This window comes from Pristiophorus japonicus, chromosome 17 (assembly GCF_044704955.1).
Source record: "Pristiophorus japonicus isolate sPriJap1 chromosome 17, sPriJap1.hap1, whole genome shotgun sequence".
NCBI lineage: Eukaryota > Metazoa > Chordata > Chondrichthyes > Pristiophoridae > Pristiophorus > Pristiophorus japonicus.
The window spans coordinates 34,687,443-34,707,029 of NC_091993.1; the positions used below are offsets into that span (position 1 = coordinate 34,687,443).

The window sequence follows — 19,587 nt, forward strand, 5'->3', positions numbered from 1 at the left end:
ACTGCGTGCGTGCGAGAGCGCGTGAGTGTGTGTGTGAGAGAGCGTGGGAGTGGGTGAGCATGGGTATGTGTGTGCGTGCATGAGCGTGTGTGTGAGCGCGTGTGCTACCTCTCCCAAAGGCCAGTGACCTGCCATGTCTTGCCGCTTGGACTCTCAGTCTGTGTGCGGTTCCAGTGACCGGAAGATGTGGAACCATAGCCAATGTGATTCAGCACAGTCAGGAACAGGAAAACTGGAGGCAGAACCTAAAACTAGAAGCCAGCACTGATCCCCCTAAAGCTACCATTTATGGATGCCATGTTGAAGCATTGGTTTCCTTACTGCGTGTGGTGGCAGTCCGGGTGGACGGACCCTGCTTCAGAAATTCCAAAGGGAGTCACCAAGCCATTAGATTGTAACATACAATATATTTTACCCATTTGGCAGCTCTTCGATCTAGTATGTCCATTTATGTGATAATAGATGCTGTGATGTGGTATGTTCAGTACATACTGAACTCTACAAGTATCCACATAATAAAAATGACATTCCATTTTCAATTTGTAAAGTTCCTGACCCAAATGGAGAGACTCAGCATGTGGCAGAAACCCACACGCACTCAGAGAGCTCAATCAGAACTTCAAACTGAAGAAGGCTGTCTCATTAACTTGGCAAGCTGCAGCAGAGCCAGCAGTCCACCAGCTGATCTCCTGTGGCATTGCTCACGGTTACTCTGGAGCACTGCAGTGATGTTTAGCTTCTAACTTGGCCTGTCACTGCTCTTAATGTGAAGTGCAGGCACCTGCCGCTACTTAACCTCCTGAACTCAATCAATTTAATTGCTTGGAAATTTAAGGTTTCACATAAATGACTGCCTCCCTTTTAAAAAAAAAGATCGTTTTGCATTTGTAATAAAGTAAGATATTTTGAAACATGACGATGTAATAGATGGATGGATATGCAAAAATGATGGCACGGAACTCTGTGGTGGGCGTTACACAGCTTATACGGTTTAACTTGAACATTCGGCATCCAAATGGTTACTTAGACTGGATCAAACCATGAATATTGGATTGGATGTCTATCAGCTCTTCTAAGATGGTATATAAAAGCCCGGCTGTCCTTTTTGTAAAAAAAAAAGCACAATAATTTGTAGAATCATGAATCTAACCGCACAGGAGGCCATCGGCCGGTCGTGCCTGTGCCGGATTTAGCCCCACTCCCGGCTTTTCCCCATAACTCTGCCTTTGGAAATTTCCTATAGAATCTGTTTCCACCACCTTTTCAGGTAGTGCGTTCCAGATCGTAACCCCTATGTGAAAAACATTCTCCTCATTTCTCCTCTACCTTTGTGGCCAATTATTTTCAACCTGTGACCTCTGGTTACTGACCCGCTTGCCAGAGAGAACAGTTTCGCTCAACTTGCTCGAGCAAAACCCCTCATCATATTGAACACCTCTATTAGATCTCCCCTTAACCTTCTCTGCTCCAAGGAGAACAATCGCAGCTTCTCTAGTCTCTCCATGTGACTGAAGTCCCACATCCCTGGTCCCATTCTAGTAAATCTCCTCTGCACCGTCTCCAGGGTCTGGACATCGTTCCTGAAGCGCAGTGCCCAGAGCTGTAAACAATATTCCAGCTGAGGACTAACCAGCGATTTGTAATGGTTTATAGCATCACTTCCTTGTTTTTGTGTTTATTGCCCTTTTTTATAAAGCCAAGTATCTCGTACACTTTCTTAACTGCCTCATCAACCGGCCCTACCACCTTCAAAGATTTGGAAAATGCACTTCAGGTCCCTCTGTTCTTGCACCCCCTCAAAAATCATACCATTGAGATTAAGCTGCCTCTCCATGTTGTTCATCCCAAAGTGCATCACTTCACATTTATACACATTAAATTACATCTGCCATGTGTCTACCCATTTCACCCGTCTGTCTCTATCCTCCTATTGTCTGCTACCATCCTCCTCACTGTTTACTACATTGTCAAGTTTTGTATCATCCGCAAAAGTGGAAATTGCGCTCACTGTATCCAAGTCCAGCTCATTTATATACAAGAAAACAATGATCCTGATACCGACCCACTGCACACTTCTCTCCAGTCAGAAAGACATCCGATCACCACTACTCTCTGCCGCCGATCCCTCAGCCCATTACGTACCCAAGTTACCACCGTCCCTTTAATACCATGTGCTTCTATTTTCTAAATATGTCTATGATGTGGCACTTTATCAAGTGCCGTTTGAAAGTCCATATGTGCATCAATCCTCTATTACTTCAAAAGAACTCAATCAGGTGAGTCTGACACGATCCGCCTCCAATAAATCCGTGCTGGCTGTACCTTATTAACCCATGCTTCTCCGAGTGAGAATTAATTTTGTCCTTGACAATGGTCTTTAGTAGTTTTCCCACCACTGATGTTAGACTGATTGGCCTGCAGTTACCAGTTACCAGGTTTATCCCTCTCCCCTTCTTTGAATAGGGGTGTAACATTTGCAATACTCTGGCTCCAATCCCATATCCAAGATTGTGGTCAGAGCTTTTGCTATCTCCCTCAGCAACCTACGATGCATCCCATCTTGACCGAGTGATTTGTTAACTTTGAGCTCGATCTTATAATTGCTGTCCAGGAAATTTGTTACATGCATTCATTAATGTACATACAGGCAAGCTTTGTTATGTGTGTGTATTTTTTTCAGCTAATGGCCCAGAATTTGCTGGAGCGAGGCATCTCATGACGTACACTATTAGTTAAGACTTTTTCATGCACTCTTCAACTCATTCTTGATGTGCCGTACAGTGTTCGAAGCGCGACGGAGCACGTGGGACTCGAGTGAACGGCGGGACCAACAGTGTATCTCCTTAACCAATGAGATTTAAGGGTTGAGAAAGAAACAGAGGAACAACAGAGAAGGAAACTGGGCAAAATACTTCTAAATTGAACAGTTTAAATTGTTCCCTTTCTGGATCAAAGAGGATGACCGGCACTGCATTAACAATTATCACATTGTTAAAAAGGTACTTAACACTGTTAAACTCGCTGCAGAAAGTTAGGGCAGGAATTTAATGGACAAGCAATGTGAAAACCAAGTAAGTAACAGGGTGGCCAAGGGCAATTCGGCAGAGCAGAATAAATTGACTAAAAGTCCTGGAGATTGACAACTCAAGGTTGGGCGGATGGAATCAGGGGAGAAAGTGGACAAAACATTATAGCATTTCCTCACTCACCTCAGCACCAGCTCAATCTTACACTGTTAATGCCCTTTATGCTCAAGGGATTGCCAGAAAATGATTGCTGTTGGAAGTTATGAGATGATTCGAGAATTATCTTGTCTAGAGATTATATAGAGAGAGAACTCCCAATTCCTGGGCTGGAGAGGCTCATGGGGCCTGGAATTTGGGGTGGGATCCAGATCCAGCAGAGTTCGGACCCATTTTTGGGAGCTGCCAGAAATTGTGGGCAAGCTCCACACACGCGATGGCTCGCCAACAGGTAGGCGTATGACAATGCCGTGTGAATGAGGGAGATGTGACGAGCGACACATTTCCATAATTTACGCTCTGCCCAATGCTGGGTAGACGCCGTCGTCCTTTGTTACCGGGACCAGTGATTGGGGCGCAATTCCACAACTTAAAGCCGCTTTCAGACTACAACTAATTGCATTGTCAAAACTAGAAGCAGCACAGCAGGCCATTAACGTTTGATGTTGGTTCTGGAGTCTGTACTGCAGCAACCCGCCCACCTCACCCAGCTACACCAGTCCATCCAAAACCCAGCAGTGCAATTGACCCCCATCCCAGAACTTCAGCTGGTGCCAGGGGGCTCCACATCTACCAAACATCTTAAGGCCGCACCAGGAATTTCAGAGTCTAAATGTTCCTAATTAACCACTCTGAACACGAGGGTGTGTTATGGAAAATGTTGCTCCCCCTTTCAGAATCCTACTCACATCGTGCAGCAGTTTAAGCACAGATATAAAGAGAAGTTTATGGGAATTGCTGCATAATGGGAACCATGGTGCTGGGGATCTTGGCCCTCCCCTTTCCCATACCCTGCTTTCTCAATCCAAGAAATGTGTGCAATATCACCGAGCTATGATAATTATGTATAGGATCTATATCTCTAAATGTGTTACCATAATAGTAAGTGTTTGCAGAGATCGCATCTCCTGATATTTGTTATCGCACTCAGTGTGCAGACAACAGTTAAGTGAGCAGTTTCTAACCATTATTTAACTTTAAAGAAAACAGATTATTTGCGACAGGTATTTGAGGGAGCGTTAAAATGAGTGTCGGTCGTGAAGAAAACGATGGTTAGCGACAGTGGTGTATGTAGCCACAGTGATCACATTGCAGCCAATGTGGCACCATGAGATAATGGTAGAAAAGAATCACTCATTGCAGTACTTCAGATAATAAAGCAAATAGTTACACAACAGATGTGGCACTATCCAGCACTTTAACCAAGATTATCCTTCTGCCTGAAAAGACTGAGCTTTCGTACACTTACCTCGATTTCTGTGGTGTCAGTGTGATTTTCAATTATTTCCACACACCGCCTCTTCATCAAGGGCTCCTCAGTGATCACTGTCTCTTCAGCAATGTCAGTTGCTGGAACAGTCAAAACTAGAACACACAGACACAGGTTACACAGGACAAAATCAACTTCAGAAACAGAATTCTCAGAAATCTTACACTTACATTTTTTTTAAATGATTGCGAGCTGCAGATCTTCTGAACTGAATTTCAGTACATCAGGTATTTGGAGTTAAGTATTTGATGCACAGTGATCGATGTCACCTCTAAAAAAAAATTATCTAAAACACATTTATTTTTGGTATCAGAAAGTGGAGCCACACGAGTACTACGTGCTGTCTTTAATTCAGTGTGTAACCATGAATGTGCTACACTTGCTCACTTATCCTGGGATACTCAGCTTGGGAATATGTACCTTGCATGTAGGGCCACAGAAGACTGCTGGGAAATAATGACTAAACACAATCAGCTTTCATCCACACTAGTATTTGATCAATGGATTACACTCTACCTTGTTGTCCATCCTGCATAGTCACAATGATTGGTTGATTCATGCTGTCACTGGCTGCCTGTAGGTTGCTCAGTTGAATATCATCAGTTACTATGGTAATGACTTGCTGTCCTCCACTGCTGACAACTTGTTGAATAGCGCTGTCCACCGAGTCTGCTGTTACTACTTCTTCTGTGGCAACTGCTGAAAGTAAAATTAATATTTCTCTTTTAACACTGAATTTTGGAAATCAATGTTTTCCACTTCAGACCTCAGTATGTAGTAAGCAACACCTAAAACTTAGCAACTCTTGACTAAGTTGAAAGATTTACCCCTGATCCAGAAGACTGTCAGATGACCTGCTAATAAGTCTCAGTCAATCCTGCTTCTAAAGCATTTACTAGGAAGTATGGAAGAGAAGCATGGATTGACTGGAATTCCAATAGTATATGACAAGAATGGTAACTCTGCATTCAAGATTAAAAACTATAACTGGACAATAATGAATCAAAAGGCAGCGCCAGACAGACGCCACATAGCAAGTCGCCACCGGTTTGCAGATTTAACAGAATCCAAAACCAGGAGCACCATGTGACCTAATCAAACAAGTGTCAAATGGTCATTCACACTGTGACTGTTATAGGTATCCTTTCCTAGAAAGGGTCAGCTTTTTACTGCATTGGTACCAAGTTTGGAAGAATTTTAAAAACCCATGAAAGGTTCCAAGGAGCTGATCTTGACAATGTCTCAGTTGCAAAAACATGATAATTAATTTTAACCAGATTTTGCTCTGGTTGGTCGACTTTATTCTAGCTGATCTGGAATAATACAGCACGGTTAAACGCATTCTCCAAAAAGACAAAGATAATAGTGTACCATTCATTTAAAAATAATTATTTGGGGATTTCATCAACAGAATGAATGTTAGAGAATATGTGACATCACACTGGACATCACTCATTTTGTACCTGGAGAGATGAAGAATATTAAGTGACACAGTACTACAGTACACTTTAGCACCTACACACAGTGCGAAGAATAGCAAGACAGGTTCGAGTCCTTAATCTTCCCAAGCTGCTGAGGGAGCACCGAGAGTAAGGCAAAAGATCGGCGAGCGTAATTGGCCACTGTATCCCTGCCCTTCACAATATTACACCTATCGCTCAGAGGTAGGTGAAATAAACACACAGCCATCACTATGTAAAATGTTGCTCAATATGCACCCAAAAGGCAGGTAAACGTTAAATATAAACAGTAAATAATAATGATTTCCAGACAAGCAATCTCCTCACTAAGTATACTACTGGTTAGGATTCTCAAACTCATCCAGATCGCTGGGTGCTGTCAGTATAGCTCTGTTCTCATCATCTACCAAAGGTTACAAAATGAAAAATATACTGAACATACTAAATCTTCATTTGCATATAGTGCAGAGAGTAGTTGGGGACAGTCTCTCTGTTGGAAGGCTGGTTACTTTAGACACAAATGCAGATGGCAATCACTACGCCCTTGAATTGAGCAAGAGATTTAATCAAACACGTATTTCTACGGTTGCAATATGTAAAGAAAAATAGTTTAATCATCCTCAGCATTTATTAAAGTACATTTGTTATCCAGACAGGCCATGAGGATTCTTAAACTGCTGTGCGCTCCTCTCTGGTGACATTGGATGCCCTCCCTAATTTTAAAGCCTCTAAACTGTATGTTGGTGGACGATGTGTATCAGCAGGAAATTCATTCTACCCGTCGTTTACAACATTAGTTATCCCTTGATTTTTAATTTTGTTCCCTTTATTAATACCTGTATAACATATTCCAGACAACTGAACATTTTAATCTGTTCTGAAAGTAATTTTGAAGTTAACACAACGTTTTTCCGGAGGTAGTGCTAATAACGCACCACCACTCTGGCAATTGAACCAAACGTTTAAAAAGCCAGGCCAAAAAAAAACAAAAGCCATGCAGAGTTTTCAAGCTGCATTAATTTAATGCAAAAAGCAGCATGGATTTAAAGTAGTTGGTAGAAGGATTAGAGGGGAGACGAGGAAAACTTTTTTCACCCAGATAGTGGTGGGAGTCTGGAACACACTGCCTGAAAGGATGGTAGAAGCAGAAACCCTCATCACATTGGATATGCACTTAAAGAGCCGTAACCTACAGGGCTATGGACCTAGTACTGGAAGGTGGGATTAGGCTGGGTAGCTCTTTTTCGACCGGCACAGACACAATGGGCTGAATGGCCTCCTTATGTGTCATTATTTTCTATGATCCTATGAACATTACCAATCAAATTCTCCTAAAGCTACAAAATGTAAACGGTAAACAAAAAAACGGTACTCATACAAATGTTTTACCATTCAATGCCCCTCTCCCACCCACATCCTGCACATAGATGTTTCACACATTGCTCTGTAACCTGCTACTAGCAGGTGCACAAGAGCAGCCCGCCTTTAAGAGAATCTCAATAAGGCAGCATGTACCCGAGGCACAGACTAGGAAGTCCCAGGGTTAACCCCACTCTGTGTTTAGTTCGCTGATCTGTGAGGTGGTGGTAATAACAGTACAACTGGCCTCAGCACCCTCGTTGGGCTGGGGGTGGAATGTAAATCTCCTGTGATCAAATAGCCTGCAAACATTCACTGTTTCAGCTCACAGATGAAGACCCACGACTTAGAGGAGAAACCAGAGACCAGAGCATATAGAAATGTCCCCCTAATTAGGTCAATGTATTCAGGAGGGGGAGGGGGAGGGGAAAGGAGGAAAGTGGCAGAAAAAGAGGTATTGCAACATGCTAAGAATCACAATCTGAAGCTGCAGAATTCCTGTCCAAAACTGTTAATAGTTATAGGATCAATTCACTTTGTAACTTACTTCAGTAATGCAATGAATCAATATTCCATGGTGCTGCGTCCCCAAGAAGCAGCCTCCTGATCTTGGCCCGAAATGACCCGGGGAGGGGGCGCGTTGCACACTTTGTGGCTTGTCCTAGTCACTAGCTCGAGGCTGTATTGGTGTGCAATTCTGAAACACCTACTGTGCAACAGCAACCTGTGAAGGTGCTCCAGGAGTGGGACATGCCTGTACAGTTAGTTTTAAGATCCAGCAGATTCCAGGCGAGAATAGTGGTCCTTAAGTAAGTACAGTACTGTATTAACATTTCACTTCATGCTTTACTTCATTATATATTTCAGCATAGGGACTGTTGGAACATCACAGTCTCCTGTTTGTATCCCACCTCATCCTTCTATTCGCCCTCTGCCCAGGCTCTGCACCATAACCTCCAACAGATCATTTATTTTTAATATTAATTTAACAAAGGGTGCACTTATTTGTACTGCAAAAATGGCCACCATGCTCCACCCTTTGCCTATGATTGGTCCCTTTGGAGGATAAGCCATACCCTAAAGTTGCACAGGAATATGTAACTGGAACCGCTCATCACAAGCTCTCACTGACTTTGCAAATTATAACTCGATCCACTTTGATTTCCTGAAGTGACAGAGGACAGAGCTCCCTAGAAGACAACAAGAGGCGGCCGGTCCTACCCCACCATAGTTGGGGCAGGTATAGTGTACGGATCGTTAACAGGTTTATTGGGTATGAAGTGAATAGGGAGTGTCATGATTTCTGGATAGCATCCACTCCAACGATGTCCCTTGTAGGGGTTTGGAAGAACGTGATCCGTCTTCAGAGTTCCCTCTCTCCCCTCCAATCCCCCCCAGTCTCACTCTCCCCACAGCCTCTCTCTCTCCTACCCCACCCCCAGCCTCAATCACTCTCTCACTCACTCTTTCCCTCACACTTTTCCCCCCAGCCTCCCTCTCTACCTGCCCCCGCCTCTCCCCCCCCCCACCCCCCAGTCCCAGTCTCGCCCCCTCACTCTCCCCCTCCCCCAGCCTCACCCCCTCACTCTCCCCCTCCCCCAATCCCAGTCCCACCCCTCACTCTCCCCCCTCCCCCAGTCCCAGTCTCGCCCCCTCACTCTCCCCCCTCCCCCAGTCCCAGTCTCGCCCCCTCACTCTCCCCCCTCCCCCAGTCTCGCCCCCTCACTCTCCCCCCCCCCAGTCCCGCCCCCTCACTCTCCCCCTCCCCCAGTCCCAGTCTCGCCCCCTTCCCCTCCCCCAGTCCCGCCCCCTCCCACAGTCCCAGTCTCGCCCCCTCCCCCCAGTCCTAGTCTCGCACTCTCCCTCTCCCTCTCCCCCTCCCCCCTTCCCCAGTCTCTCACACTCACTCTCCCCCTCCCCCAGTCTCTCCCCCACCCGTCTCTCCCTCTCCCCCAGCCTTGCCCTCTCCCCTAGCCTCGCCCACGCCCCCTCCCCCAGCCTCGCCCACGCCCCCTCCCTCCACCCCGTCGTTTCTCTGCTTGCCGCCGCCACTCTCGGCCCCAGGCCAGCTGAGGCCCGGGAGGGGGGGGGGGGGGGGCGGCCTGGGTGTGGGTGGGTCTTGACGTCGGTCAAAAAAAGTGCAGTACAAATAGTTACTGTTTAACAAATACTGTTGGAAAAAATATGTTATAGGTCTACTGCTATGCCAATCACACAAAGCTTTATTCCATCCCACCTGACCGCACTGCTCAGGTTGAAAAGGGGAAAGACAGAGACTTAGTTCTTTATCACCAATACTAACATTTTCAGCACTTTAGTAACTAAGAGTCTCTCCAATAGGAGGTATTTTGTGGACATAATTGAAAGTTACATTCATACTAGCCTAGTCTGTTTTTGAAAAAGTATCAGATAAGCATGTCTGCTTTGAAAGAACCTCAAGATCAGACAGTGGGCTGGATTCAGTTCAGACACAGTCGCTTTTATCTCTAACACCATTCCCACTTATTTCTTAAGTGCAGAGATTGCCAATCATATTTACTCTCAAAGTGGGGTCCATTCAGTTCTGAAACAGCGGGCACATAGTTGTCCTCATCATTCCAAACTCTGGTATTCGCAAACGAAAAGCAAGCCCTTCTGTAATTCCTCACTGTGTGAAAACCAAGGGATGGGTTAGGTCATCCTCGATACGTTAGAAGATTGTGAAGTCACCTATATTGTCAGGACTAACATGTTTAAATAGACTCCATTTCTAAAACTATCTGTAGCAGTTTATTATTTAAGGATTACCATAAAACAATGCTACAATACTACTCATACATACTCCGATTATACTCAGAATATTATACTTTGAGGAGCTCAAATCTAATCAATTTATATTAAAATGTACCATTTATGTAACACAGAAATAGGTGGAGGAGAAAATGTCATTTTAGTAGAAATTGTTTCACTGAATATAGCAATAAAGATATATAACTCAAGGGAGAGAGCGAGAAGCAGAATACGTCACGTCTGAACTCACTCATTATGCTATTTTCTCAGATATAGTTTAAAACATTTATTTTGTTACGTGGACATGTGTAGGAGGGTTAAATTTAGGGAGGTGGGCTAATTACATAAAAAAGGTTGAGATTCTGATCATATATCTAGTTATTTATTCGATGATTATATAAACAGCAAGAAACCCATGACCGATTTATATACATTATACACATATGTACAAAGCATCAGTTAACACTGTAAATTCAGATGGCCCCTTTGACTATATGAAATCTTTCAAATCAGGGGTTTTGATAGAGTAGATAGAGAAAGGCTGTTCCCTCTGGTCAGTTTGTTAATAACCAGAGGTCATAGATTTAAAAGATCTAGAGGAGAGATGTTTTCACTCAGCTATCAGGATCGGGAACGCTCTACTGGAAAAGGTGGTGGAAGCTGATTCCATAAATAATTTTATAAGGAAGTTGGACAGGTACTTGAGGATAAGCAACTTACAGGGTGAAGGACAAAAAGCAGGGTGTGGGACTAAGTACGAGTGCTCACAGAGCCAGCACAGGCACGACGGGCCAAATGGCCTCCTTCTGTGCTGTCAGTTTCTAAAGACCAAAAGCTTTACGTGAACATATTTTCTCTTCCCATACCCCCCCAAGGCACAAGCATAGCCACTAATGCTCTAGGCCCCAATAGACCCCACCATTTCTCCAGTTCTCATTATTTTCTATAAGTTACAATATTGAAGGCTGGCTGTTAAGTGCCAGCAATGCCCACATCCAGAGAATGAATAAAAATAAAACTTATAATCACTCACTCACTGAACCAGTAAACCAGAATGATTGTAGGTCACTAGTCAGTGATATCCATAAAGCCATTCCATTTATAGTAGGTGTTTAATCTAATAAGATGTCTAGTTCTCAGAAATGAAAGAGGAACTGGTAATGTAAAGGTGGGGGAACATAATTAGCTTGGTTTTAAAAATTTGCAAAGAAGAGGGAACAGTCAAAGATTGGGAGAAAAAGGCAATTTCAATCACATAAAAGGTAACTAACTCAGCTAAACCAAGAGAAATTATAAAGAAAGAATGGCAGGGAACAAAAGGATTTCATAAACACATAAAAGTTAAATAATTGAAGAATGGGTAAGGTCGATTAGAGATGGAGGATGAAGGAATGGCATAGATACTAAGTCAGAACTTTGCTGAGGTTTTCACACAAGAGTGTGGTCGTGAGGATGAAAGGGTACAACAGCAGGCGTTGAAAGTAGATAGGATAACCATAGATAAGGAAGTAGTACTAAAATTGGTGAAACTCAAAGTGGAAAAGGCACAAGGCCCTGGTGGCTGTATCCTAGAATTCTCAGTGAAGTCAGAAAGGAAATAGCAGAGGTTCTGATCACAATCTTTCAAATATCCTCGGATATAGAAGTTGTGTCAGAGGATTGGAAGGTTGCCAATATAACACCCCTGTCAAAAAGGGAGATAGGATGAGCTCGTTAACCTATCAGCTTCTAGAGGCCATAAGAAAGTGAATCTCACCTAGAAAAGTATTGGGATTTGTAAAAGATAAGTCAGTCTGAGGAAGTAACAGTATATTAATAAAGGAAGTGCAGTGGATGTTGTGTGTATGAATTTTCAAAAGATACGAAGTTGGCTAAAAGGGCAGAAAACAGTGGTTAATGGAATTAGACAGTGGTCAGCGTTGGGACCATTGCTCTTCTCAGTATTTAATGATATAGAACGCAGTATCAAATTTTGCATACAACACAAAAATAGGGAGCACAATGAAATGCTTTTGTAGGCTTTCAACCAACTGTCCAAACACCGAACTGTGCATGTAACCCGCAGGAAGCACATTACTCAGATTGACTGTTTGTGGTCCAGTGTGACTGCGGCTCCGCACGATCAATGGTCCGGCAACCTTCATTTCCACCAATGGAAATTTAAAGGAAAAACGACAGGAACCTGACTGGGTTTCCTTTCAGAAAATGTGCTTGCTCAGGGTTAGAAATGTACATCAAAGGGATAAGTAACTCTGATTCTCTAGTCCCTGAAACATCTCACAGTAGCCAATAAATGATTTGACTCCTCCCTCCCCAATGACACGCTCTACACATTCCCACAATATGGTCATGAATATAAACATCTTTTCCCTTATAACATACACCTGGAGTTCATCTTATAAAACTTGATGATCAAGAATCCTTTAGCCCCTATAATGAGCATCACAGCAACCTCTTTAGTAGGAGGACATGGGGCAAAGCCAATTAGGCTCTTCACTCATTTTCCAATCCAAAGATTTACTGAACATTTAAAAACACTTTGGGTCGTTTTACTCATGATCAGGCATGTGCCGCACATGCACACTCAAATGTGAAATCGACCACTTTGCACAGGCAGTGTCTCCTTTTTAAAAGAATTATCAGAGGAAAACTGAACGTTTACTGTTTGTTTTTCGCTCTGCACAGTAAAATAATGGCAGTAATATCACAGCGAGGTCAGAATCTTAGCCACATGTTCAGGCCAAACCACTGAACAGCAGACAGGTGCTTCCCTGCAGATGTCCGAGTATCTTTCGAGCTTTGTGTAGACAGCAAAGGCCTGGGAGCTGTCGCTGGTCAACCAAGAAATAGTGTGTGGCATCTGAAGCCAATGGAAAAAGCTTAAAAACAATTATAAAACATTGAGCTTCTTAATTAGGACCAAACAAAACAATATCTAAATGATTTATATGTTATTTAATGACACAAATAGCTCCAGCCTCTGAACTTTAATGGGAAGCAGTTTCAGTGTATACCCACTATCTGCCTTTTGAGAAAGCTCAACTTTAAAACCAAATTTACCAGCAGGACTGCAGTTTAATAATTACTTCATTACTAATCTGGGACAACTATTTCATACAGGTACAACCTCCCAAATCCGGAAACCTTGGGACCAAAGCCATTCCAGATTTCGGAACAGAAATCCGACATTCCAAATCCGGAAACCCTTGCTTTCGACTTTCGTGTACCTATTTTTCCAACAGTGTTCTGACCCGACCTCGGGCGGGGAATACTGGAACAGCGGGGAGAAGAGGAGCAGCCAGCCCCAGGACACAGCGCACCGACCTGACCCGATCGAGGAGGGAACACTGGAGGCAGCAGGGAGTTTATTTGCTTCCTATAAAAAAAAGCTGGTTTTCGGAACATATTTCCGGATTTCGGATGACCCCTCCTCCGATCTGCGTGATGTCCAGATTTCGGAACATTCCGGTTTTTGGAACTCTGGATTTGGGAGGCTGACCTGTATTACATTTCACTGGTGATCTTTGCTAGTAATGTCAAGGACCAATGAGGAATAATATAACTTGACGCTGTGTTTATTTCTAAAAGGAGATTCCTTTTGAAACCATGGAGCTGAGACTCGCTGTGGTGACAGAGAATGCAGTGGAAACGCAGGTTTTACAACAGAAATGGTGGGTTTCAATAAGCATGAGACGGAACCAGACTGATGCATTACTAGACCTCAGCATTAACAGCAGTGCAGTGTAACAGAGTTGTTGTCCAGATACCTAACCAATGTGTGGCATCAGCAAGCCAGAAATTCAAAGCACTGTTTTAAAAAAATATTTTGTTGCTTCAAGTTGACTCAATCCATACAGGGTCAAAATGCTCAATTTTGATAAATAGTGAGATGCATCGAGTGAGGTATAACATTTTACAGCTAAGTGGATAAGGATAGGATTAAGTTTCGCATTAACAGTATATAACGATCGGGAAAGATCATTTGAGGAATTGTCAATTCCATTGAGGGGTGGTCTGGGACGCAACAACAGCAGATTGACAGACTCTCACCTGAAATGCTCAATGATACCCCAGTCTCTACTGAAGGCAGGTTTAGCTTCCTGACGTGCCATTGAAGGTAAATGTTGTTGCCAGCATCGACTAGTCACGAGTATAAATGACCCAATCCTGTGCAGACAGGAGGGTTGACCTAAATTTCTATCCGTTCAGTGGTCTGCCATTGGACCTGCTGCTTTCACTGTTGGCCCACTAAATACAGAGATGGCTCAATTCCCAGCCCTGACTCCAGTGTCATGATGTCGGTCACTATTTAGAAATATCCAATGTGTGTACTTGGTCAACAAAGAAAAGTTACACTAAATGTGATCAAAAGTGGGGTGTAAAACTCATTAACTGAGGGGTTCACAGGCACATATTTCTGTCTGCCAGAATTACCATGGCATGATGCCCATGCATGCACAATGGCAAATTTCCAACTTTTGCTGCAAACTTTCGAGAGTGCACCGGAGGAGTAATATAAATGGGCAGGAATGGTGCACGGAGGGAATGAGTGAATAGTTCTCCCAAGACTAGGTTAAAACCTCAGCAGTAAGTTACAAGCGTCTTGGTATTCACAGTATATCTATCCCAAAAGGAGCATAAATATTAAATCCAGCTGGGTAAAGTAGGGATGGGGAGAAATTGGTTATTGTTCAAGTGCAGCTCAACAACAATTCTGACAATTGAAGTTACTGCAAGCTGAACTACTCATTTCCTAAACCCCGGCCAGGTGAGTTACAGAATGTTCAGTGACTCGGGTGAAATATACAAGTGTTCTGATTTTGCTGCTTTCTGATATTTTAGAACTGATCTACCTCCCTACAGAAAAGTATCACCCAATACTTTTATAAATCATAAAACCTGATTCTGAAAATAATTTAGTCTTTACTTTCTTAATAAATCTTCATTAATAGTGAAGGAAAGGATGGATACAGGAGGTACAAAGGAAATGGATGACATGACATGGGCATTACAGCATAATACACAAACACCTCAAACTGCACTGTTGCAATCACGTCCACTCGCAAAGGCCTGTTTGTGTTGTTGAAGTGACAATTTCTCATTATTTAGCGTTTGTTGTATTAAAATTAAAATTGGAGTTGGAGGGGAATTCAATGCGCTGAGATGTATTGCAATTGCCAAGTTTCTGTAGCCCTGCGATACACAACACTCTCTCTGCTTACAGATGTCTAGACAAGTCGTGCACTCGGAACGGTTTAGCAGAGGACGAGTAGCTATTTTCCTAACCTGGTGCTTCAGTTGTATGCGTCAGTGGTGCTGATGCTTCTGCCAAAGCAGCTAATGTAGCCAACACCGATGTAGAGGAATTCCCAAACTGTACCGTAGAAATTCCCGAAGCGTCTAAAATATTAAAAACAAAACATTAATACGGTACCAAGCGGTAACAGGTTACTGAAGATCTATGCGCCTGTGTATACACACACTATTTAAAAATGCCGTTAAACACTAAAACAGAAATCATCTTTAGAATGTTGTTAAAAACAAAAGTTAAACTTGATATTTGAGTTTTATTCCAAGAATTTTTTTAATTAAAATAATCATGGATAACTTCAGCGATTCAATTAATTTGGTTATCACCTTTATGCATTGGGATGGATTAAGCAGCAGGACATTTAAAAACATCAGAATCAAACTGGAGAAATCTGTTAGAAACATAGAAAATAGGTGCAGGAGTAGGCCATTCATCCTTCGAGCCTGCACCACCATTCAATATCATGGCTGATCATGTAACTTCAGTACCCCATTCCTGCTTTCTCTCCATACCCCTTGATCCTTTTAGCAGTAAGGGCCACATCTAACTCCCTTTTGAATATATCTAACGAACTGGCCTCAACAACTTTCTGCGGTAGAGAATTCCACAGGTTCACAATTCACTGAGTGAACAAGTTTCTCCTCATCTCGGTCCTAAATGGCTTACCCCTTATCCTTATACTGCGACCCCTGGTTTTGGACTTCCCCAACATTGGGAATATTCTTCCTGCACCTAACCTGTCCAATCTCATCAGAATTTTATATGTTTCTATGAGATCCCCTCTCATTCTTCTAAATTCCAGTGAATAGAAGCCTAATCGATCCCGTCTTTCTTCATATGTCAGTCCTGCCATCCCGGGAATCAGTCTGGTGAACTTTCGCTGCACTCCCTCAATAGCAAGAATGTCCTTCCTCAGATTAGGAGACCAAAACTGCACACAATACTCAAGGTGTGGTCTCACCAAGGCCATGTACAACTGCAGTAAGACCTCCCTGCTTCTATACTCAAATCCCCTCGTTATGAAGGCCAGCATGCCATTTGCTTTCTTTACTGCCTGCTGTACCTGCATGCCTGCCTTCAATGACTGATGTACCATGACACCCAGGTCTCGTTGGACCTCCTCTTTTACTGATCTGTCACCATTCAGATAATAATCTGCCTTCCTGTTTTTGCCGCCAAAGTGGATAACCTCACATTTATCTACATTATATTGCTTCTGCCATGCATTTGCCTAACCTATCCAAGTCCCCCTGCAGCCTTCTAGCATCCTCCTCGCAGCTCGCACTGCCACCCAGCTTAGTGTCATCTGCAAACTTGGAGATATTATATTCAATTCCTTCGTCTAAATCATTAATGTATATTGTAAATAGCTGGGATCCCAGCACTGAACCCTGCGGCACCCCACTAGTTACTGCCTACCATTCTGAAAAGGACCCGTTTATTCCCACTCTTTGCTTCCTGTCTGCCAACCAGTTTTCTATCCACATCAATACATTACCCCCAATACCACGTGTCTTAATTTTGCACACTAATCTCTTGTGTGGGACCTTTTGAAAGCCTTTTGAAAGTCCAAATGCACCACATCCACTGGTTCTCCCTTATCCACTGTACTAGTTACATCCTCAAAAAACTCTAGAAGATTTGTCAAGCATGATTTCCCTTTCATAAATCCATGCTGACTTGCACTGATCCTGTCACTGCTTTCCAAATGCGCTGCTATTACATCTTTAATAATTGATTCCAGCATTTTCCCCACCACCGATGTCAGGCTAACCAGTCTATAATTCCCTGTTTTCTCTCTCCCTCCTTTTTTAAAAAGTGGGGTTACATTAGCTACCCTCCAATCCATAGAAACTGAATTAGAGTCCATGGAATGTTGGAAAATGACCACCAATGCATCTACTATTTCTAGGGCCACTTCCTTAAGTACTCTGGGATGTGGACTATCAGGCCCTGGGGATTTATCGGCCTTCAGTCCCTTTAATTTCCCTAACACCATTTCCTGACTAAGAAGGATTTCCCTCGGTTCCCCCTTCTTGCTAGACCCTGGTCCCCTAGTATTTTCAGGAGGTTATTCGTGTCTTCCTTAGTGAAGACAGAACCAAAGTATTTGTTCGATTGGTCTGCCATTTCCTTGTTCCCCATTATGAATTCCCCTGATTCTGACTGCAAGGAACCGACATTAGTCTTCACTAATCTTTTCCTCTTCACATATCTGGTCGAACAGTTTTATTTCATTATTAGTGGTTTTGTGAGCTCATGGGAAAGGATGTTAGTGCTGGGAAATGGAACACTTTGCGATTTCAGACGTCCAGTGTTCACAGCAAACATTCCTGGGTCAGGTATGGCACAGCTGCTGCAGCGTGAAGCTCCTTCTTCACTGCCAACACCATGCATTACAATTATGGAATTCAAAAATAAGTTCAGCATAGCATGCGGTTAAAATGGCATGCTCCATGAACGGTGAGAGAAGTTCCCAAACCCCCCTTAAATTACTGTAAGCTTGCATTAACAGGCCAGTTGAAAGGCCATTTAGTTGAACCTTTGCTGTTGAAAGTCCAATAGCATTTCTTAAAATCTTAACACTTACTATACATAACAAAACTAACTACCTCACAAAAGGAACATGAAATCTGGGTAATTCAAGTATTGATATTTTCCACAATAAGCATGGCTCAATCGGTAGGACTTAAGAAATACGAGCAGGAGTCGGCCATTTAGCCCCTCGAGCCTGCTCCGCCATTTAATAAGATCATGGTTGATCTGATCATGGACTCCGCTCCACTTCCCTGCCCACTCCCCATAACCCTTTATTCCCTTATCGCTCAAAAAGATTCCTGCCTTCGAGTCAGAGGGCTGTGGGTTCAAGCCCCAATGTGGACTGAAGCATCGAGCCTTCAGTACAATCTCAGAGATGCCATCTTTCAGGCGAGACTAAACTGAGGCCTCATCTGCCTGCTCAGGTGGACATAAAAGTTTGCAAGGCACTCTGAAGAGGAGCAGGGTGCTTGCTTGGTGTTCTGGCCAATATTCATCACTCAAGCAACACCAATAGAGATTCCCGAATGTGGTAAGGCACTATATAAATACAGTTCTTTCTGTAAATAATAACCTATATCAGTACTGTACCTCACTGATTGCAGGCTAAAATAATAATTTTACAGACCGCATTACAGAAAAGGTCATCTATGTCCTGTAGACAACACACCATGCATACACCAGACACTGACACAGCCGAGCACAGCAGTGTACACAAGTGCCACTGTCATTACATGAAATCAGTCCCTAGCATTATTCACTACTCAGTAAAGTTCACTCACCACCAAAGTCTACCATGTAATTTACCCACCTTCAGTCACAGAGACCAGGGAAAGTAGAGGAATTTCACAGCAATGAAAAACCAAACAATTGTAATGTGGCCGACATACCCGAGACCTTTGTTGTACCAGTGGAAACGAGGCCGGTAAGGTTGACCACTCCTCCAGGCCCAATGATGAATTGTGGTGTGGCACTATGTACTGTGATTGTATCCGAGCTGTCCGAGTTTGTGTTAATCTGGTTCTGCATCGCTCTCTGTAGGGTAACAGAGAAAGGGTTACTGAATAACTAACAATGGGAGTTGTACACGTCTTAAAGAAGCTGTTTATTCTAATTAGAGGAAATGCTGTGCCTCTTGAATCGCCACCAGGATACAAGAAATAAATGGATTGTTACTAAACTTGCCGGCCCCACCTTCCTGAGATTAGCTGGTGAGATACACACCAGTGACCAGATCAGCCATGGTTCCTGGGGAAATGATAAAGTCTCGGGAGTTAGTCTCTGGTGGACAGAAATGCAAAGCTACCGGTTTACTGTCACAGAATCCGATGAACGAAATTCACTTCAATACAAACAATTGAAAATTATATGTACACAGACAGAGTTTACAACCAAGCCCCATGGTCTGTGCCAACAGAGCAAGACCATGAAAATACTGCATTACAAAAATTAAATTCGATAAAAAAATTGTTAGTTATACAGCATTTGGTGCTGGAAATGAGGGCATCATTTTCAGCTCATCACATCTGATCATTAAAAACAAAAAAGTTATATTTCAGAGTGCACCATATCGACTTTCCAATGTTTTCAAGTCACTGAATATTTCTCGCCTGTGGTTCAATATGCCGGATAATACCA

The 19,587-nt window shown here is 43.1% G+C and overlaps 1 protein-coding gene across 10 annotated transcripts in view; it reads right to left on the reverse strand.

Annotated features, from left to right (window-relative positions):
- The window catches only part of gabpb1 (GA binding protein transcription factor subunit beta 1), a 41,513-nt gene that overhangs the window by 13,772 nt on the left and 8,154 nt on the right, over nucleotides 1-19,587 (reverse strand). For 8 of the 10 annotated variants that reach the window (XM_070858636.1, XM_070858642.1, XM_070858639.1 and 5 more), the window contains 5 exons: nucleotides 18,840-18,984; nucleotides 15,387-15,500; nucleotides 9,871-9,978; nucleotides 5,029-5,211; nucleotides 4,492-4,607 (listed from right to left, as the gene is read on the reverse strand). In XM_070858636.1, the coding sequence (XP_070714737.1) occupies nucleotides 4,492-4,607; nucleotides 5,029-5,211; nucleotides 9,871-9,978; nucleotides 15,387-15,500; nucleotides 18,840-18,984 (666 nt within the window). The remainder of the gene's footprint in view (nucleotides 1-4,491; nucleotides 4,608-5,028; nucleotides 5,212-9,870; nucleotides 9,979-15,386; nucleotides 15,501-18,839; nucleotides 18,985-19,587) is intronic. The other 2 variants (XM_070858635.1, XM_070858637.1) reach the window with 2 other exon arrangements.